The sequence below is a fragment of the Odontesthes bonariensis genome, chromosome 19, assembly GCF_027942865.1.
Source record: "Odontesthes bonariensis isolate fOdoBon6 chromosome 19, fOdoBon6.hap1, whole genome shotgun sequence".
NCBI classification, from domain to species: domain Eukaryota; kingdom Metazoa; phylum Chordata; class Actinopteri; order Atheriniformes; family Atherinopsidae; genus Odontesthes; species Odontesthes bonariensis.
The window spans coordinates 14,971,904-14,995,189 of record NC_134524.1 but is presented as its reverse complement, the minus strand read 5'-3'; the positions used below and the strand labels follow the sequence as shown (position 1 = coordinate 14,995,189).

The 23,286-nt window shown below is 38.9% G+C and overlaps 1 protein-coding gene across 1 annotated transcript in view; it reads left to right on the top strand.

Moving 5' to 3' along the window:
* pcxb (pyruvate carboxylase b) overlaps positions 1–23,286 on the top strand; it is a 305,729-nt gene that overhangs the window by 236,612 nt on the left and 45,831 nt on the right. Inside the window, exons 13-15 of the mRNA XM_075450834.1 lie at positions 8,998–9,142; positions 9,631–9,720; positions 18,777–18,998. Of these exons, the coding sequence (XP_075306949.1) occupies positions 8,998–9,142; positions 9,631–9,720; positions 18,777–18,998 (457 nt within the window). The remainder of the gene's footprint in view (positions 1–8,997; positions 9,143–9,630; positions 9,721–18,776; positions 18,999–23,286) is intronic.

Below are 23,286 nucleotides of genomic sequence, written 5' to 3'. Positions count from 1 at the left end.
TGTGTGTGTGTAAGAGGGGGGTCCTCTGCATGTTTGTGAGTGCATTCAGTCTTCAGGCGGTGCGTGTGTTGATCTTGTTTGTGTCCCAGCCAGTGGTTAAGGTGTGACGAATGGGACTAGGGAGACAGAGGAGGAGGGGAAAGAGAAGAAGAATGACCTGACAGCTCCCCTATTCAACTTCTAATCACTGAGGGAGCATGGAGGCAGTGTATTTTCTGAGGAGAAGACAGAGATCAGGTGTTTGTGTGCTCTGTATTTGTAATACTGAGAACATGTCCTAAAAATAGAATCTCAAAATCTTCACCTTAGCTGTCTGATGGTTGTACTTTGTTTTACATAAAGCAGCTCAAACAAGCAGCAAACAAATATGCACTTGATCTGTTTAAGTATTACATAGTATGTGTTTGTGTACTTTAAAAGAACATTTGTGCCCAAAATGTGTTTGAACTGATTTATCAGTCCAGGGATCAGACACAGAAACTATCTTCACCCACAAAAAACATTTGAATATTTTTTTCTGCTTACAAATTGATATTTGTGAAAGAAGAATGTGCAGTGAGAATATGCACACTTCATGCATTCCTCAGACCATTTTCACACCAATGCAACCCTTATGTGAAGTGGAATGGGAAAAGAGGACACTTGATTTACCATAAAAGAAAGGGATTTTGAGGATTTGTCAGTATGGTGGTGTTTTTAAAAAAAAAAATTTTGGGTGGTATACATAACCACAGACATGAATTGTGCGTTACTAAAGTCTTTCCCCATAGAACACATTCCATGATCCATTTGTAAAGCTGCATCTCCCCCCCTATTACAGGTGGGAATCTTTGGGCACGATACGATTACGATTCAGGGGCTACGATTCGATTATTAAAACAATTATTGATGGGTCTTCAATTTATGTATATTGATGCACTTTTTCCCCACATTTCTTTTTGTCTCACTGAATAAGCATTCATAACTTGAAGTTTTGGAAAACTGCATTTGTAATAAGAAACAAGAGTTGAATTAATTATATTTTATTAAAGTAATGGAAATGCGTGCAAACTGGAACGTTACGTCGGGTGGAATCGAGTTAACCCCTAAATTCCAACACTTGCGTGTGTGTTGCGTCTGTACTCCAGCACGGCAGTGGAGCTGATACGTTTCAATCAATGACTGTGCTTCCACCGGCTCCGTCACAGCTGCGGCGCTTTGCAGCCTCCGCAGCAGATATAGAGCTTCTATTTTTGCCCAACGCAGCAGCACAGAGAAGATCGTGTGGGACAGGAAGTCGCGCGCAGAAACATCTGGTAAATTTTCAAAAGGATCATATTTCCCTGCACTACACCTTGAAAACGTCATAATAACGTGGCTCTTGTCCAGTTCGCTTGTTGTAGAAGCCGAAGTGTTTCCACACATCTGCTTTTAAATTAGAAGGAGCTGTTTGGTTCTCACGGCGAGGTGTGGTCAGCCATGTTTGTTTTTCCTCTGTGCGGTGTGCGTTCCTCATGAGCTCCACATAGTGTCCCGGAGATGACTCGTACCGCCCTTCTTAGTTCCACATTTTAGAACCGTCTGTATTACTTTATTTAAATAATCGAAATTTGGACATTTGTGAATCTATTCAGAATCGTCCACGTCCGAATAGCAATGCATCTAAGAATCGGAAATTTCCCCCACCCCTACCCCTGATGGTCTCTGTGTGACCTGGTGCAGATGAAACGGAGTGGTCTGTCCTAAGCTGTAGCCCTGATATGTGTGAACTGTTTTTGCAATTTATAATTCAACCATTCCACTTTACCATTTTCCATCAGAAGGGTAATTTGCTTTGAACTTAAAGTTGATCAGCTTTTACTTTTTTAAAATTCAGCAGTTTACTTTTGAGGCCCTGGTGGTTAACGTTGCAACCACCTTGAAGCCAATCACTTTCAGTAATCCTTCTGTGGTTGCAGTCCCAGACAAAGAATGACCTGCTTGAAATAATCATGGTGATATCATTTGCTCAAATTGTTGCCCTACCTCAGACCATCAGATGTTCAGATATGACCATTGTAACATTTATGCAACAAAGATAATCTGAGACAAAATTTTACTATGAACTTTGTTGCAGATGTAAGATGGATAAATGAAGAGCTATGTAACCTATTTTAATTGTGAAGTTAAGACCTTCTCCTGCTTCCACTTTCCTCCCTCACAATAGAAGCAGTACTATTTTGTGTAATCTCTCCTCTGCTTTGGTTTTTGAACAGATAATTACTTAATTCAGATCTCAAAGTTTTATCCCAAATCTTCTCCCAGGGAAGGAGAGTGCTCATTATCTGGGAATAACAGCGTCACGCCCACAGTGTCTCAGTTTTCAGCCAGTTAAAAACAGTGGGCCTGACATTTTCCTTTTGGTCTAGTTTGTTGTCTCTTATCTTTTTTTTTAGCCCTTATCGCCTTGAGGTCCGGATGTATATTATCTCCATGCTGGACCCGTACCATTTTGCACGATGTTTCATCCAGTTGTTATCATCGAAGTACCAGAGAGGATGTAGCACGGGAAAATGTAGCATAGGAATTGTTGTAAATGACCTAGTAAGATAGAATATGCAGTGTACAGTTCACACATATAAAAACATGTCTTCGCAAGTTTATTAGATCCATGCCTCACAGTATGAGATTAACTTATTATGATTATTGTTGTAATCTATCAATGGGTGACTTTAGAGAAGAACCAATATCTTTATACAATATTGTGGGCTGAACGACCAGATAAAGTAAATATTTTTGTTGAAACTTGTTTGTGGGCGGTTTTCTAGCTTCATTTGCTCTCCACCTTTTACTTCAAATCAAATCAAATTTATTTATATAGCACATTTCATGTACAAATAGTTCAAAGTGCTTTACATAAAATAAAAGCATTGCAGCAGGGAGTGGAAGAAGCATTAAAATACAAAAAAGAATATAAAGACAAACAAATAAAATAATTTAAATGAATTTAAAAACAAGCAACAGTCAAGATAAGTTAAAAGATACCGTGCAGATTTCATGCATAGACACATGAGAAAAGAAATGTTTTTAACCTGGATTTAAAAATGTCTACTTTTCTACTTCAGTAAAGTTGCATCACTGTGGCCCTGTTGAACATTGATATGATCTAGTGTGGAGTTTGACCGAGGCCTTGACTCTGGATTGCACTACAGAACTGTCTTTGAGTAAAAAGGGGGCTGACTGGGCTTCGGGCCTGAATATTACATTTTTATGCGTGTTCATATTGATTCTCTAAAAGCAAAGTTAAAACTAAAGAAGTGTAACTTGTAAAGATGTGATTTTCCTCTTATTTCAGAAAACTATGACGGCTGTGAATTTCACTGAAGAGTTGGTCTGATCTGTGAAACTACCTTTAAACCGTTTTCAGGTCGTCTTTATTGCAGTGTAAACACAATCTCATTCCTTTCTTGCTTGCTATTCTATTTCAGACGTATAGATGGTAAATAAATATTCTGCAATACAGTAACACCTACCTTTTTTTTTCTTTCTTTCCCTCCTCTCCATCATACTATCTACGCATCTGCTATGAAAGATGACATCCAATTCCAGGGCAGACAGAAGAAGACATAAACTAACAAGTGACATGTTTTATTTTCTTCCCTGACATATCCAGGGTGCATTTTAATATTGGATAGAAATCCCATTTGTATTCACCATTGAAACGAATAATTGCAAGAAAATCTGCTGCCTGTTATCGTTTTCTTTTCTTTTGTTTTACTTCTTTTTTATGTTTAAAAGAATGTTACATAAATAACTTTTTTATTACTGAATCCTGCATCCACCATATATATCAAACTTTGCAGTCAAGTCAACACTTTGGGCTATCGGCACTTGCCTCACAATGTAGCTTTAGCAATCACCAGCGAAGCTGATTGCAACAAGAGTGATAACGACCAGCTGTGAGCGGAGTAGCAATAAAACAGATGTTGGTGATAAACGGAGAGCTGCAAGTACAAAGGAATCTACAGGCACCACCAGAGGAAGATTCCTGCGTGGTTATAAAAAAGAAAGTTAACTAAAGTTAATGAGATTGCACTACCACACTGAGGCACTGATTTCTAAAGCCTTGAGTTAAAATTGTTCCATATTGTTTGTGAGTTGCATTTTGTTGTTTTCAGTTTCCCATGTAGAACATAACCAGTATGTGTGTTTGTGCTTGAATTTATGATATGGAATCCATTTGGAAATGGGAGAAATAATTATTCTTTGCAAAAAGCGGTTGTTTAGCGTACCGTGAGCGTAGCTCTCAGAGCTGTAGCCAAGTGGTTGTTTCAGAGCATCCAAATCAGAGAAGCCCCTCAGAGTTTTTGTGACATTACGCAGAGCAGCAAAAAGACAGATGGAAGAAAATAAGAAGAGATAGGGAGTGGTATGCAAGGAGAGTCCAAAATGTGTGTTGCATATTATTAACGGAAATATAGAAAAGTGAAGGGACTGTGTGTGTGTGTGATAGCCACAGGCAGACCAGAATAGCCTGCTAATGAACACACTGATCTGTTGCAGCAAAGGAAAAGGACAAACCTCTGTGTTTTAATGTCGTCTCCATCTTCCCTGTCCATTATTTCTGAGATTTTAATGAAGTAGACTAGGGATGATCCGATCACGTTATCGGAAATCAGGGTCGATCACGTGGTTTCAGACTCGATCGGAAACGGACTTTACACCCCGATCAGGGATATATATATTCCGTCATTAAAAAAATAAACGGAAAAATCTGAAGGCCATCTGTCATTTTACAGATTGCAATTCACACCCCTGACCACTTGGTGGCGAGTGAGCATATTAATAGCTACTGTCTCTCTTGATGCATGACCTCGTTGGCTTCCCTCGTTCAGAGAGTCTTGCCGACCTCTGATCACTTCACTTAGAGAAATGTTCCCTGATTTCAAAACTTTGGCTGAAGTGGCGCTTGTAATTCCAGTCTCCAGTGTGGCAGCAGAGCGCCGATTCAGAACAACATCAAAACAGCCATGAGAAATCGTCTGTCCGAGGCAAAAAATCCAAAACCTGACAATAACCTCTGCAGCAATCCCACTTGAGACGTTTGATTATGCACAAGCGGGCACGCAATTCAAGTACATGCGGACCAGGAGGAAGGTGTGAGACTGCGTTCAGGCCACAGCAGGTGACCTGTTCGTATTTTAAGCGCTATCGTTTCATTTCATTGTTCATATGTACCTACTGGGGCCACAGTCAGTGTTTTTGTCTGCTATACATCTGCTTGATGTGTGATGGCGCGGTGTGGAGTCTCTGTTCAGCTTGTTCGGACTGAATATTAATTAGAAATAAATGAAAATTGAATGCTATTGAATATGTCATTATCACAAGACAAATACAACTTGGGACAAGACCATTTAAACTTCAGTATTTATAGTTTATATCAGCTTTTAAATTAAAGCGATGGGTAAAATAGATTATGACGGGATTTTTACGACCTTCTCAGTCAAAATGACGGACAACGAAAAAGTCTAGCGCAACCTCTGGTCTCAACTCCACACAGAATCAACGCATGCGGCATGACGTCACTTTGCGTCACTTTGGGCGCGAATGTCTGCGGTGTGGAGGTATTTTAAAAAATCAGGGACATCCTGGATCAGTTTCTTCGCTGTTCTTCATTTTTTTTAATGTACTGTAGAAGTATCGGATCAGACCTCGGTATCGGCAGATACTCGGGAGCAAATAAAAACTGATCGGGACATCCCTAAAGTAGACTGTTTGCTATTGGTCGCTCATCCCATTTCTCTGGCTTGCTTCTGTCCTATTTTGTTTATATCTTTTAATCTTCTCCCTTTTTGCTCATTAAACTTGTTTATGCATATAAATTATAGATGATGAGGACATCAAAGAGAAATTTTCAAAACTTGTGCAGGTGAAACATCAAAATGCCCTCAGGCTTTTCTCTAAAGAAGAAAATTAAACTTTTTATTTTTTTTTCATTTTCCTTCAATACCAGCTTCTCCATTTCACATTAGTATACTCTGGTATAATGCAAATTAGGTACTGTACTTTATACCTGTGAAACAGAGGGATGGAGCCAGATGGGGATTGGGTCTGTGATTTTAACAGCTTGTCATGGTCACAAGTTACAGACTGTTAAAAGTTCCCAGCTTAAAAGAGCATTATATGAAAGTTTTTTCTTTTTACTTTCGTGCTGAGAGTTTGACAAAGATCACTCGTGTCTGTAACCACAGGAGTGAGTTTGCTGACCATAATGACTGCAAACTAGGGAGAAGCACTAGCATGGCATGATTTGTTCAAAAGTAAGAATATTAAACATTATTTAAAGGAAAATTATTAGGATGAGAATCCCCTTTTGGCAGGTTCTTGTTGTAACTGTTAAGAAGTAGGGAGAATAGGACACAGCTGTTTGCCTCCATTTCCCTTTTTTTTTTTTTTTTTTTTTTTTTTTTTTTTTTTTTGCTCGTCTAATTGGTTACTAGCAGTAGTTCCATACTTACATGAGGAGATGAGTGTTGTATGGACATTTCCATACTGTGCTTTTGCATGGTTCATAAAATAAAATGGAAAAAATAAAAACAATTTTTGTTTAACCAATTGACCCAACCAGCGTGTTGGTCAGTCTGCATTTGATTGTCCTGAAGTTTTTTTTTTGTTTTGTTTGTTTTTTTTTTGAGCCAGTTAACATTTTCTACAAAATATTTCTTACTGCTGTGTGGAGACATGTGTTAGGCAGCAGTGTATAAACTGTATGTAAACAGTAATTGGTGGCAGATCCTATGAATGCAAACGAAAATGTCCGCAGGTTTTTGAAATCTTGGTGCATTTGTAGCATTGGGCTTTTTGTTTTGGTCCACAGCTTGTAGCCCAAGGCTTGGCGGTGCCGCACAGCCATGTGAATCTCCCAGCTCTTTTTTCTTGTTCTTCTCCAGCTCTGCTCTTTGTTAGAACTTGCTTAGAATATAGTGTCATTTTGTATTTATGCCTATATATCTCAGAAATGAAAACCTCTCTTGCCTTGCTGGGATAATGAACCTCAGGGAGACACTCAAGCTTTTCCTCAATTTTGTTTTTATTTGATAATAAGACATATGTATAACCAAAGAAAACTAACAGAGGACTGGGACTGTGAAGTTTCTTTTTTTATATATATATTTTTTGTAGATAAACAAATGACCGCCCCAAATACAGGCTGGGAAAGACGATCATCGTGTATCTGGCTGTGGTTACATGCAGTGTAAAAGCCATAATGAGAAATCAAGGACTTCTGTCTATTAAAACACTAAAGCTCTTAATTTAAATTCATTAAGTTGTCTTAAGTTTGTATCAGTGCCCCAAATACACATCTTAAATGAGACGAGTTAGCAGTGTCAAAATTTAGAGATCTTAGCTAAGATGTTAATTTTAATTTATACAGAGGTATTTGGCATTAAATCTATAACACTCACAGTTGGGTTTCTCATGTTTCGAATTAGCAAAGCTGTGACACCATGACTGCTGTGGGTTGCTGGATTGATGAGGTCTGTGCAGGGTGATGCTCTTTACATTTTTAGAATAAAAAGCTGTGAAAGGAACTTAGACTGTTGCTGATGTCAGTCAGCAGTGAGTCACTTCTCACCACAGTATTTCTAACATGATGCAAAAGCCTTAACAGGGCAAATAGAGCTGATCTTTAAAGATTTATACTGATCAAACACGGCGAATAGGACGTAGACGTGTTTCTAATACAAACCTGCGTCAATTAAAAGCATGTTACTGTCTCTACTTGAATTAGATAGAAGTAAGGGTACTATGTGAAGAAATACAATGTATTTATTGAATTGCATAAAAAAAAAAAAAATTTGTTAACTTATGTATCGGTTGCAAGTGTGCAGATTGTTTTTATGATTGGCGTGTGCTCTCCTCATGCGAGCAAATTGCTCTCTCCACTACACCCCATCTGTCAGTGCTGGTACTGTAATGAGGTCTGTGTGGCTTGTTTATTGCGTGGCATCCCCCTCCCAATTATGGGATTCCTGAGTAACTGATGCCACAGTGATTTCAGGTCAGCATGGGTTTGACTGCCAGCTAAATGGCCAAATCCTGGTAGTAAATTCTGTCCATATTTTGTATGTGCATATGCTGTGTCCCTACGGCAGTGTGTATCTGTGGGTTGGTGATGGAGAAAACAATCTATATTATGTTGCAGTAGTGAGGTGGATGTTACTTTTCTGGGCTTAGAAGTTTCTTTTTATCCAGCACCAAACTGCTCCCCTGGGGCTCGGTCCCTGTCGAGGTTCTGAGTTCCCTGTGTGGGAGCAGAAGGGGTTTATGTCTTTTCAAATGTCACTTGCAACTTCAACATTTCAGGTCAGAGGCACAGACACTTTTAAAACCTTGAGGAAGTAATCTCTAACACAGTGGAGATTTCCCAACCCTCTTTTTTGCAAAGATTAAATCGTGATAAACAGTTTTAAAAGCATCTCATAGAATTTATTAACATGTCCTTTCAGAGTTTTTTTTTGCTTTTCATTCTACTAATTTCTCCTCTTTTGTCACTCTCGTTTATCTTTAACCCTCACTCTCTACATCTAGCAACAATTAAATGCAGCTTAAAAGCGGGCTTATAAAAGTGGGGAAAAAAATAATGATATTAACAATTGCATATCTTCGATCCCCTTAATTCCCCCATTCACTCATTCTCCTCTCATTAATACAGCAACATTAATTGGCATGATGAATCCCTCCCCATGAACAAACTAGAAAAGAAATGTAATTATTTTCAACAGCTGACTTCCTCAATGTTCTCTCTGTGCAGTGTTTGTCTGAAGCTGAGGTGGAAGGATGTCTGAGATGCTCACTCTAATATGGCCTGCCTAAAGCTAATTGTTTACCAGCGTGTGGGCTCGGAGTGCTTAGCATGTCTCAATGTCAATCTCAGCAAAGACATATCTGTCAAATAAATTTGGTCTTTCATCTGGTAGAAGTGTAAAGTAAGACTGGAGATTGATATTTAAAGTTGTTTTTTCTCCCTGTCTCTAGACCAACATCCCATTCCTCCAGAATGTTCTGTCCAACAATCAGTTTTTGCACTCCACCGTGGACACCCAGTTTATTGACGAGAACCAGGATCTCTTCAACCTGAAACCGACTCAGAACCGAGCCCAGAAACTGCTGCACTACCTCGGTCAGTGTATAAACTGTATATAAACACCACAAAAGAAAATGTATTTTTAATGTTGATATCAAAGAAGGGCATTACAGCTGTGTTGTACAAAAATCAGGTCAATGCAAGCAGAAATTCAAGGTTAAGAATTTAACTGCCATTTAAAAACAGAGCAATCTATTCATTATTGCTTTTATGGCTTCAGAGATGGGAAATATATTAGCTTTCAAGAGCTGTTGATGTTTTTAGGTAAGAGATTGTTTTATGCAGGAGATATGAAGCCCAGTCTTTGGATAGATATGAATGGTAAAAATGAAATACCTTCCAGCCTTTGGTGCTAACGAAGAAAAGTCAACATCTGGCATCATGATTATACGCATAGTAGAGTATGAAAAGCAGGACCTTTTTGTTTTTAATGTTTGTTTTTCTCCCATTTTTTTTCTTCCTTTTTTTCTTTTTAAATGCTCATGCATCTGACTTATGTTCTCTCTTATTACGCTGGTATCCAGGTCATGTGATGGTTAACGGGCCAACAACACCCATCCCAGTCAAGGCTAAGCCCTCCTCCACGGACCCTGTGATCCCTCCTGTCCCCATGAGTAAGTTAATCTGATAATCATCTTGTATTGTTCACCACCTGACACTCACATACTCCTTGGTATTTATTTCACTGCCCATTCATGAGACAATAAGTGTAAAAGCTCAAGCAATGCAATGATTGCCTGTGTGCATGTTTAAAGTTCTGTAATTAGGCCAAAGTGTCTACAAGTTGAATGATATTCTCTATTAAAACACTAATATTTGATATAAATGGAAATGGATTCAGTCATATTCTACTGCAGTTAATGGTATTCTACAAGAATATATTGTTAATTAACTTATGTTAATTATGTCACTGTACATCATTGCTTTTGAATGTTTTACATTTGGACTATTATATTAAGACACTGCCACAGCAAGGGTGAGGGGTTTCATTTCCCAAAGGGCACCAAAGCTAAAAATGTAAACACTTTTGGATCTAGAGGGCACTTTGGATAAAAGCGCTCACTGAATGACAAATGGGTTATCCAGCAGTCTGATAGCTGTAGGCAGAGAGGCCTTCCTCAATGGCTCATTTTAGCACTCTGGGAGAAAAAGCCCAGAGTGCTCTGCTGAGCTGTGAGCACAGCTCATTGTTTGCGAAGGCAGAAGTTGTTCACCTCCCACCATGCTCTGCACCAGCACCCCTGTTGACTTACAGGAAAGGCCAATGATCATGCTGCACTCTCTGATGAGCTACTTCATCTGTGGTGTGGACCCCTTTTTCCCCCGTTAATGCCAACTACAGGGTCATATTTAACCCTGTGCATACATACAACTGCTTCTATAATCAAATAGGTCTTTAAAAAAGGCAAAAATAAAAATCAATAAAACCTGTAATTTTGCTGTGATGTTGTTATTTTTACGGCTGAGCTCGAGTATTTTTTTTTCTTTTTTCGTTATCCGTGCAAGATGCCATGAATTTAAGCACCTGCCCGTTTTGACAACAAAGAACTAGTCAGCTGTATCAATCTGGCATGTTCATCAGCACTCTGCTCTCCCTCAGCACCCCCTGCATTCCTGTAAACATGAATTTTTGAATAAAATAATTTGAATAAAATGAATCATAATCAGGCATCATGAATCAGATCTGACATCTTAAAATGGTGCTCAGTGGAATGGAGTAGAAAAAGAAAAATCTCCAATGTCTGTGTGAGTGCGTTTTTTCATGCTTACCCACCACACTTGGGTTGCTTTTGCAAATCTTTTGTCTAAAACAGTTATTGCCCATCTCACTTCTGGCAGGAAATTAAATACACAGAAATGCACTAAATACACAAACTGGCTCAGATATGCACTGTACTGAACAGGCAGAACTAGACACCCTTTGTGTACTCACCCCCACTTACCTACTGTACGCTTCTGATGAGGCTGTTGTATGCAGCACATGCACACACAGAGCCATACCTAAAGCCTAGTAATGAGATTTGTAATGTGCTTATATCCTTTCTTTCATTTGACGCAGGGATTGAGAGAAGAGAAGGATTAGGCCTGTATTATCACACTCTGTGTAGAGCAGCATAGAGGGAGGAACAGGGCCATGAAAGGAGAAAAGGGTTATGATAGGAGACAGGGGGCTTGGCTGATGTGTAATTCCCATAGAGAAAAAGGTCAGGTGGACGTTGTGGCAAGTGTGGAGATATGTTCGATAAATTGATCAAGATGGAGAAAGGAAGAAAAGGGAGGAAAGAGGGAAGCAAATTGCATAATGACATTGACATATGTCTAAAAATCTCATCTAAAGATGAGGAGAAAGAAAAATAAATTACAAGAGAAGCACTGTTGTGGTATTCTCCACCGCAGTGAGGAGAGAACAAAAGAAAACTGTTCATGAAAGACAAGTCGAGGGTTTCCTGACAGAGCCAGTTTCGTACTCAAATGCCATTATTTTCTAATTAGGACTTGTAGTCTGAAACGTTCCCTCCAAAGGCTGATTGTCGGTGGTGTAGAAGAACACCTTGTTCCAAATTATTTTCTGGATTTATTTAATGGAGGAGATCTAGAGGTTAATCACCAGATGCCTCTGAGCCAGCTCCAGGAAAAATTACTAATAAAAATGACAGACTACTCTCCTCCTCCCAATTATGCACTTTAATTCCATTTATAGGATGAGAAAAGAGGACTCTGTAAAAGAGCACAATACGATGTGGCAGTACACATGGAATTAATGCCTTAACATTCCTTTGCTTGTTTGAAGTTTTTCATCCTTTTTATTGTTCATCTTCAAACGGCAAACTGCTTCAGCGGCTGTGTATTTTCTATTGTTTACATGCAAACTTCAGTGGGGGTGGCTCAGCCATAAATTTGCTTTCTGAAACCCGAAGATACTCTGCTTTGCACCCACCTGAAGAAAACTCAAAAAGACTTTATTGATTATTCCCTTTTTCACAACTCCCTTATGTAGAGGAAAAAGATGGCTGTTTTTGAAAAATACGGTCAAAAAATAGTCAAAAGATTTTAACCAGGTGGTATTTTAGCACTAAAGGTGAATTATTCAAGATTTTTGGGACTGTGGGGGAGGTAAGCATTTCATATTCTATCTGATGTCTACTTGCTTTTAACATGTAGAGGCTTTTCTGAGACTGTTGTGGTACACTGGGTTTTTATAGAGTACTAACGAGCAGTCCCACTGCTATTCAGTCATGCTATTAAAATGTTCCTGGATACACAGATACAACCAATTTACCAGGTAGGCAAATGTCAGCTTGGAACAGATGCTCGACTAGTTGTGTCTACTCTGAAAGTGCCTGTGAGTTCTGTAGTTCACTCTACTTGGTCATTTCGAGGAGAGGAGAAAGCCTCAGCCAGGTGAAAAATTTCCAGTAAAGAGGTATGAAGTGACATCAGCGAAGTGTGCAGAGAAGGTGGGAGTTATGAAGGCTTTCAACGCAAATGAAGGGGGCATGTTTACGTGCAAGTGGGTCAACTGTCAAGCACAACAACCATGTGGGACTTGTCTTTTTTCTACTTTTTGTTTTTTCACAAGACACACGCAAACAGCAATGTTTCCTTGGAAACTGTCACAGACAGAAGCCAATGAATGCATATACTGTGTGATCCCAGTACATATGCCCTCTTTTCTTCTCTATTCTGTCAAATACTGCACACGTGGTAAAAATATAGAACTTGGAGAATTCATCATTCTTTCTGTGCTTTTCACACTCCAAAGTTCAAATGTCTGTACGTATGTGTTTCAGCAGCATGACTTCATAGAACTCATCTGGTTTTTGCTCTGGAGAGCTCATTTTGTTTTAGTGTTGATATGTGTAAAGATTATAGAAGAGATGATTTGTTTTTAGAGGTGAGATACAACAAAAAGGTCAGGAGCAAATATTCAGCTGCACTGAGGAGGGACAGGGGGCTTAAGGGCATCTAAACAGGCACATAGTACCTCATTAACTAGTCCAATTGATTGATGAATGTACACACTGCAGCAAAAATAGATCTGAATACTGATTCTAATTTGTAAATGCCTCAGGTTATGATTAAATAATTGCAAAAGTGAGAGAAAATAAGGTTCATCACAGTGGCAAGGTCTTTGCAGTGTTTGTTTTTAAGAGCACTCAGCTGTGATAAACCAATAAATGTCAGTATATGTCTTGGGAATTGCATTGCAATTTTTTATTACTCCCTTTAGATGCTTTTAGCGCTTATCTTATTTTTAATACTGTATGTGACATAGTCTTGTAAGCTTAGTAGATGGACTGACCCAGTGCGATCTTGATCCTGTGTTCCTCAGGGAGTGAAGCCTGCGAGTTTTCAGAAACACTCTTAATGGATGTGATGTGGTTGACCTGTTTCCAGTTCATCTGTTAGCTATACATTATTTTCCTCTTTTTCAAAAAAACCTGTACTTCCTGTCTTGCTCCGAGGTCAATTTTGGTCCACCACTTTTTTCCAGGCTGAGATAAAACAATTACAGGATGGAACCTGGCATGACATTTTGTTGGTTGTACTCAGATTATGAAGTCCACTAATTTGTAATTTATGTCTATAAAGTGGGAGAGAGACTGTTTTATGCAGTTTCTTTACTTCAGTTAAAATGGGTCAAAAGATATCCTGACAATTAAGTCAGAAACCTGAGATGAATTTTCTATTGAGAGTATTGAGATATGACCACTTAACATTCAAACATTTCATTGCAAATAGCAAACAGGTTTTTTTTTTTTTTAAGTATATTGAAGGAGAGCTGCAAGAAGGCCAAAAAAGACATGGGAAAGATTAAACATGAGCTATCAGAAATGCATTATCTTCCAGTACATCCTTATTGCAGAACTGAAACCCACCTGGAGTGTCCAAAAGTAAAAGATGTCATCGTCTGAGAAATGAATTAAAGAATTCTGAATCACAGCAGCCTGGAGGAGGGATACTGGTACGGGCTGTGGTTATTAACCCATTCAGACTGAAAGTGTCACTCAGTTTGCTGAGTTCCAAGACGAACATTTCTTGAATCTGCTACAATGAAACAATCTTACAGCCGAATGCCTGCCTGCTATTTACATGACGGGCCTAACACTTACTTTAATGAACCCTCAATTATCAGTTCCCCTGGGATCACACAGTTGTAATGTTCCAAAACAAAAAAGGAAAACAGATTTAATGGGGTTTTAGGTAGGAAGTCCTCTCGGAACAGAGGCCTGGCAAGCTCTCTCTCTGCAAAACTACTAAACAGGTGTCAGTGAGCACTGATTACCTCCGTCTGGTAGTTTTAGGTGGCATTGTAGAGCTCCAGGATAGAGAGAGCAATAGACAGGTGTTTCATGTCAAGGGAAGAGGTGTAAAAGGACCTCGGCATGCGAGATGGAGGAGTGAACTGTGCACAGAAAATGAATTGTAGGAATTTGGGAAGTTGTCTATGCAAATAATAGGGTTCATTTGTCTAAATGGGTCAGTTGTCGAACACTACAGTCGCATGGGACTGGTATCTTTTTATTTTACTGTTTTGTCTTCTTGGCATAATAGAACAGACACAAATCCACTTAAACACTGACTGTTTCCAGGAAACTCATGTGCAGGGCCCATTATAATCAAAGGCACCGTATTCCCTCTAACTTCTTCTGTAGTGCCTTTAGAGTATTGTGTCAAAGACAACACAATTGGGGGGGAAAAAAACAATTTATCAGAATATGATCTGATGGCAAGTTTTAGACTGCATAAACGAGACAAATGGGACTGATAATCATTCTTTCTGTACCTCACATTCCTGTGTCTTACACAGACCATGATAAGTTGAGATATATTCAGCAGCAAGAAGTCAGAGCTCACCTATCAACTATTGCAGTGAGCTGATATTGTGTGTCTGTGTGAACATGTTGGTATGTGAATAGATATCTTCTTCTGTTTGGGTGGTTAATTTAGCTTATGTGGGCCTTGGAAACAATTACAGCAAAGATAATTTGTTTTCAGGGAAGAGGTCGAGCAAATATTCAGCAGCACAGATGTAGGACAGAGATTTGGAGGATTTCTATTTAGACTCATGATACCTCATTAACTAGTTTAATTGATTGATTGTACACAATACTAGGGGTGTAAGGGTATGAAAATTTAACCTCACGGTTATAGTGACCAAAATGATCACGGTTTTCTGTATTATTTTTAAAAGTGTGTTCAATCTGTTCAGAAAGCACTGGTAGGCCTACACAAGCTGAAAAAAGTGCAACAGTGTTTATTATATTGCAAAATCTTATCAAAAACATCAACAATTAACATTAAAGGAACAATCGTACAGGGCAAAACACAGGTGAATTAGGGCGATTTTGAATTATTTTTCCTTCTGAAAGTTAGAATTCCGTTTCAAAGGGTACATTCCGCGATTTCCGTCCGTTTTCAGTTATCACAGAAAATCGTAGGCTCTACGCATGCAAAGTAGTGATGGGAAGTTCGGCTCTTTTCCGAGAGCCGGCTCTTTTGACTCGGCTCCCAAAGAAGAGCCGGCTCTTTTGACTCGGCTCCCAAAGAAGAGCCGGCTCTTTCGACTCCCAAACGGCTCCTTATTTAGGATCTTTTGTAGCCTATATTTTACCTTAACTTGGCAAAAAAAAAAATCATGGTTTATGTGTTGAAAACCCTTTTGCTTTCAGTGTTTTTATGAGAGACCTTATAGTTGCCTAATTCTTTGCATTTATTCTGTCACAAAACCACTTTTACATTTGTTTATTTCAATTAAACTTTTTTATTGCACTTTTTTATTGTGCGCATGACCCATCACTAATGCAAAGAGATACTGTAGCCTACAACTGTATGATAAACGCAACTCAAATGTGCACCTGTCTAGCTCTGAGGCTAACGTTAAAGATGTGTCTCGATTAGCTCCACACTAACACCACTGAACGAACATGTGCATGTGCCGTAGGCATCTGATTAGATTATTGACACGTTATTAAAAAGTTAGACAGACGGATCATTGCATTCTGCTTCAACCCGATGTCCCCACACCATGCATTTGAGCTGAAACGTTAACTTACGTTGCATTGGCTATACAGTTGTGGGTGATGATCACGGAGATGAGCAAGGAGATTTGACGTATTGCCACCTTTTAGCGGAAACTTTTTTCCTGCATGTTCTGCAGACAGGATAACCATCTTCTATCAACTGTCCCCCGGCATTCTTATAAAAAACAAAATATGCCCATACTTCGGATTTAGTCCTCTTAGAGGGCTGATAAATGTCCTGACTCTGAGTGCTGTCATCTACACCTTCGGCCATGATTCCAACTTCAAGAAATGCATGTTGTAGGCTGCGCAGTGAGCATGCGCGACAAATTAAGAACTCGGATGAGGCTGGGAAGGATTAAACTCACGGTTTTCATACCGTGTTATTAACCGTGACATTAATGATATTTGAAATGAACGCGGTAATTGTTATCGTCAACACTTTTTATCGTGGTTTACCGTCATACCAGTAACCGTTACATCCCTACACAATACATTTAAAAATGGATCCAAATTAATTTTCCAATATGCTAACGCCTTGGGTTATGATTGTGTTTAATTGCATGGCAGAGAGAAAAGATGGAAAGATTAGAGGGTGATAATGGTACCGTCTGCTCATCCAGGTCTTAGTAAAGTTTACAGGTTCAGTCTACTTTATAAATGTTAATACACCAAACAATTTGCTATGTTCGGATGCAACAGTGAATAGGGGAATCTCACCAGAGTCTGTTGTTTTATTGTGTCCCTGTGAGAGATCCTCTGTTAAGTGTTGTGGCACACCGTTCAGCTGCAAGTGCATTTTGGTACTTTGCTGTGCAAATGACAAACAGACCAGAAAGTGGAACAAAATGGCTGTAAAGACTTGCATTGAGCTGAATTTGATCAAGTGCACACAGATGAGCCTTCCACTTGACTGCTTTTTTTTTGCTTTGTGTAAACTTTAGATTAACTGGAAAGTTGAGCCAAAGCCTGCAAAGTGATTCTTAGGTCTGTTTTTTGATTGAACCCTGGCAGTTTGAATCTGATTTGGAAATTTTCATTAGTCCTCTGCAATGTCCACATGGATATGTTCAGCCATGGTGTTCAAGCTTGTTTCACTCACTCATGATAGCATAAAAATGATTAAACATGATTTTCACTCAATCTCAATATATTGTTTTTCTGTCTGTCTACATTAGCTGCTTAGCTCCACAGTTGGCAGTCACTGCCCACCACATTGGTGAAGAGTGAAACATCTACCTATTATATGGTGCAATGAAGTTTTGAACAGACATTTGTGCTACCCAGATACTGAAACATACAGACTGCAGTGATCCCTCCAACCATGAGGTTGGCATTCACTGTTTATAGATATCTTTGCACCATACGAAATACTGCAAATCTTAATATCTGTGGTGAGCTCCAGATTTTTGATACAGCAACATTATCATGAAATTTATTTTTTAAATTTGAATTCATTAGCCAAAGCCAGAGGTAAAGCAAAGTAGTATGTTGATAAGATCATGCAAAAACTGCCAACCCAACTTTCATGAAACATGAGTTAGAGAATGGAAATAAAAATGTTGGTCATAAATTAAAAGGCGAGTAACATTTCACTATATTCTGGATGGGTTTTCTTTCCCACCCTTTGGATGATTAAGTATACCACACTCAAGTTTGCAGAAACATGATGGCACTATGATTGCCGGTGTTGTGAGAATTCTGGTATCTTAGAATATGTTCACAGACCAGATGATTAAAAATTTATAGACGTGTGTTGAGTGTAGTTAAATCCTAAAACTGGTTCACCTTCTGCTGGCAGCCATACAGTACAGAGTTCTGTCTCTTGGATCTCTCTGTTCACTAATGATAGCCGTGTACTTTATATAGAAAACCATAGCCATATGACTCACTGTTAGCAAGAACAACCCATTTTCCCAAATCAGTGGGTGGTGTTTCTAATAAGCCGTCTGCTGAGCTTATACATCTATTCTTTTATAGCCGATTTCCTTGGCTTAGAGCAATAGGAGCAGCATCAAGAGGAGATTGTATTGGCAGAAGAAGTTCTGAAAGAATCATGTTAGTTCAATGTGAGAGGGAATACTGTAAATACTATTGGTACACTTAAAAGGGATAGTTCGCCTCTTTTGACATGAAGCTGTATGACATCCCATATTAGTAATATCATTTATTAAATTTGACTTACCCCCTACTGCGTCCTGTGAGCCGAGTTCCAGCCTCGTTTTGGCATTGACGAAGGTAGTCCGGCTAGTTGGCTGGGGCCACAAAAATAAAGCGTTTTTCTTCTCAAAACAATATGTATTCAAAAGAGTAATACATTTGCATCACAAATCGTTCAACAGAAAAAGTCAGACCTCACAATCGCTGAGCATATGATTAATCTTGGGTGTTAAACTGGATAAATAAATTAGTTATGCACGCTGTGTCTATTCATTAAGTTTATTAAAGTCTTTATATTGCACATGGATAATTGCAGGTCTGTGGTTTTATCAAAAGTTACCTTTACTGTTTTAAAGATGTCAGTAATTTTCTGTTGAGGGTGATGTAAGAGAAAAGTAATAATGCAAACTGTGCATCTTGCAGTATACAAATGCAAACCTCTCTGTTTTAACGTCCTTCTTTCTTTTCTTCTCTCCGTCTGTTAGGTGACCCACCTGTCGGTTTCCGTGATGTGTTGCTTCGTGATGGTCCTGAGGGATTCGCAAAGGCTGTCAGAGCCCACCAAGGTCTGTTGCTGATGGATACAACATTCAGGGATGCTCACCAGTCTCTCCTAGCAACCAGAGTTCGTACCCATGACCTAAAGATGATCTCTCCATTCGTCAGTCACAACTTCAACAACCTTTACAGTCTGGAGAACTGGGGAGGTGAGTTTTCTTGTGTTCATTAGTTTCCTTCATAGTTTTGCTGCATCAATGTCCTTGTCTAACTAAAATATCTATTTTTGTTATCAAACCAGCTTTTCTATGGTGTTCAAAAATGAAAAAAAAATTAAGTAAATATTCTAAAAGCAGTGTGATAGCAAAACGGCTGAATGGAAACCTTCAAAATTGGTGTGTGCAATTTTTTTTCTTAAAATTCGTATGGCTGTTATGTTAATTGTGTCCCCTTGTATGTATCTATTCGTTGTGTTAACACAACCAGGCCTTTTTCCCCCACTCCCATCATTCATTCTATAGATCTCTTCCAGTTTTCATTGACTATATCTCCCCATTTTTGTTATGTTATGAGCTGCGAAAATCGTATCACTGAAAACCTCCTACAGTGTCATTCTTCCACCTACAAGAAGCAGGTCTTCAGAGAGATTCTTGAATAGAAACTGATTGTACCTTTTAGCTGTCTTCAACAGAATGAGAAAATCGCATGTTATTGAAACTTGAGGCACGAGCAATGCAATATTGTCCATAGAGAAGATGCAATTACTCTGAGAATGTACAGAATGAAAACGCATGTCTCATCTTTGAGTAGTAGGTGATGAGCCCACGGGAAGGGCAGTCGTTTTGAACTGGTGTCAGAGTAAACTCGTTTGTTTACGGTTTGAACACACTCACACACAGGACACTCACATTTGTGGAGCTGACGTGTCTTTTAGTTTAAACGTTTATTGCAGTTATAGTGCTCGAAGGTACTGTGGTTATTGTTAGGAGTGGATCACAAGATTAACATCAGAATAGGGAAAAAAGTCCTTGTTGTGTTTCAAAAGTGAGAGGGTTTTTCTTGAGAAACCTCTTAGGTACTTAAAGGTAGGGTAGGAGATCCTGGATTTTGAGTCCAGCGAAGCTGCATTTTGAAAATACACCGGTAAAAAGTCCCAACCCTTTTCTTCACTTTCCCCCCGAAGGCACGCCTCTAGAGTACATGAACGTGCACGAGCACGAAGGTGCACGAGCGCTGTTCTGACAGCAAGCATCGATCGTTGCCGTATTTAGTATTTAGTATATGATAACTATACGTTTAATAATGCTAGGTGCTAGCCAAGCTGGCTCTAGTTTAGCTTCCTGCCAAGCTTCTGGACATGCGTAATTCGGTGCACCACTCAGAAAGGAAGCAATATATTTTATTACAGTGGGGGAGTACTTTAAGCAGATCTCACAGAAAACAGCTGTCTACTTACTTGTTATTTGAACAGATAAAAAGGTTACAGCAAAAGTAAATTATTAAGTAGATGGTTTGATTAAAAAGGTCTTAAATGTTATGTTGTGAAATGAGGAGACCCACAGTACTGATGTGATTCATGTTTCGCTGTGTTGAACCAGTTACATTTAAGGCCAAGTTTTGAAGAGAGTCTGTGATAACTTGAGGTGAACTTTTCCTTTGAGGAAACGGTTGAATGGGTGCCAGGGGAGCTCCAGCTGTGTCTCATTATACTTTGTGAAGTTCTTCTGAAAGGGAAAGTGCTTTGACTAGGGCACATAAATGCCTCTTTAAGATTTCATTTTCTTTGTGGAAAATACTTTCATATTTCCAGATCATACCATAGTAAAGAGTTGTTCTCCATAAGTTTGCAATAATGTATAACACACTCTGAGGATCCTGCTACTATAATGCATTCTGAGTTTATACTCAATAGGACTGAATGATTTTCCAGTCAACAATGTTTTTCACTCTAATAAAAGAGCACTGATTTTCTTTTTTTCTCTCTTCTTTTTTTTTCTTTCCTGAACGCATCTCTTCGCTTCATGTGTTCCAAAAACCAAAAGCTATGCTAAGCATGACAAGTCATTTATGTAATTTTTCTTTAACGTTATCTTGCTAGAAGTGTTCTAAACTGTAAAAGAGCTGAGACTCTTGCCCCATTAAAACCACAGATTTATCAGTAAAGCTATTTATCACATTGTTTGATCATAGATATAGATTTTGATTTGGTCCGGGTTATGACAGTGAACATGTTTCTACCAGTACGCTGAAGTCAAAACATTAAAACCACCGAACTGCTTGAGCAAAAATCACTATTTTGTTACAAAGGCACCTGTAAATGGTTATTATTATTATTAAGGGGTTATTATAGGAAAGCATTAAAAATGGAAAATCACACAAATCTGAGTGACTTGAACAAGGGCCAAATGGTGATGGTTATATCACAGGATGTTTTTATCTCGGAAAAAAGCATTTCTTTTGAGGTGTTCTGGCTTAGTATTTATTCATATCTACTAAATAAGTGGTTCAGCAAAGGGTAAATGACCAACTGGTGACAGGGTCATGGGTCATCATGGCTCCCTGAAGGACGGCGAGGCAAAGGCTTGCTTGGTCCAATGTCATAGAACTGCTGCTATTTAGCATTGGGCTACGCAGACACAGACCAGTCCGGCTGCCTAAGCTCTAACCGCTGTACAATGAAAGCACCTTCACTGGGCTCGTGTGTCTCTGATTTTGACCATTGAGCCATAGAGGACCGCCTTGTCTGATAAAGCATCTGGTCAACTTTACATCCTGTGGATTACTGCATGTGTGTGTTTGGTATATGTGAGGTAGAGATGGTGGCAGAATGCATTATAGGATGCTACACATAGTTACAGCTCTTATACGACCCCTCTTTTCAATAGGACGCCCTGATGGCAGTGGTTTCTTTTAGCAGGACAGTGCATCCCAGTTTAGAGAGTGTTTGAGGTACTTGACAGCAGTCAATATAATGACTTGGCCTCTATTTCCTGAGATTTCATTCAGATAATCTGTAACATTCACTGGAAAAAGTCACATCCATGGAGGCTTCCACTTGTGACTTCCACTTGTGACTTCCAGGAATTAAAGGATTATTCTTAATGAGTAGACGATACAGTTAACTCTCTTCATGTAGGCACTTTCTGCAGGGAAAACTGAAGTAAACACTTTGATTTAGTGTGTTTGTTAATCCAGTTGTGATAAAAGGCCAAGAGAATAGTCAGTACACCTTACTTTGTCTCCCTTTTAAAGTCTTTCATCATATGCTAATGTCTTTCATGCAGAGGGTGTCAGGTTTTTGAATAATTTGCCAATGAAAGTTCTTGAAGTTTAAACAATCTTTCGTCTTGATAAAGAAGTTAGAAGAAGTAAAGATGTGTTTATCTCTCCCACTTTTATACGACAACAACAAGAGTACATCGCTGCATTCAGATGTAAGAACTCAGTTAAAGAAATTTAAATGACTTCTGACATAATGACTGCAAATGGCTGAGGTTACAGACTGAGAAGCAACAGATTGATTGGTCTTTCTAGTTAAGAAAAGTTTTTGTGATTACATGAAATATGCTCGTGGGTGCTCTTAAGGCATCAGTTCTTCCTGTTTGCTGCAGAACACAAAGTACCTTCTCATAGTTATTTAGATACTTAAAGTCACGATAGATTTTACACAGAGATCCTGTGAACCCTTCCTGTGGCTTCACTGTTCAAGCATATTTACATCTTAGCAGGAATCCATTGTTCATTTTAATACTCGGGTGATAATGGGCTCTAAAAGCATTTAGAAGGGTGATAAATCTTCCCTGAAGACTTTTTAACACATTGTCAGCATTAAAAAATAAAAATAAAAGAATTGGCTGTTTGTACTTGCCTGACACTCGTGAATAGTGAATGTGGTCATTTAATGTTTATCAGAAGTTGAACATCAGAGACAGATTTTCTTATGTTCTGTTGAAATAATCTGAAAATAATTTTTTTTCTCTCTTCAAAAGTTTTTAATTTCGAAGACAAGCAGACTGAAAAAGTGTTTTCTATACATTTAAAGGAGAATTCCGGCTATTTTACAAATATATCCCATTTGTTGGAGACCCAGGAAAGTTGGCTAAAGGGAAGAACGCGAGAAATTTTCATGCCCGCTGCGCAAAGTTGTCCAATTGCGCTGATTTCCATGAAATGGGCTCTATCGGGCAAGCTTTTAACCTTTCCTGAGGCTCTTAACGTGTATCAAAATACTTTTTACCGAATTGGCCATGGTGTCAGTAGCAATAGAATTCAACCCAGGGGCTAACCATACCAATTAGCTAGCACAGACATTATACATTTTGAGATTTCAAAAACAGCACACTTACCTTTCTCAGCTTCCGTGTTCCACAGGCGTGCGCACAAATTAATCGATTGCCGAAGTCATACACTATAGTATTCCAAAGTACTGTCTTCCTCTGTGGTCAGTGCAATACAATGTCCACATCTGCACCACCATGTCTCCCCAATGCGTGACCT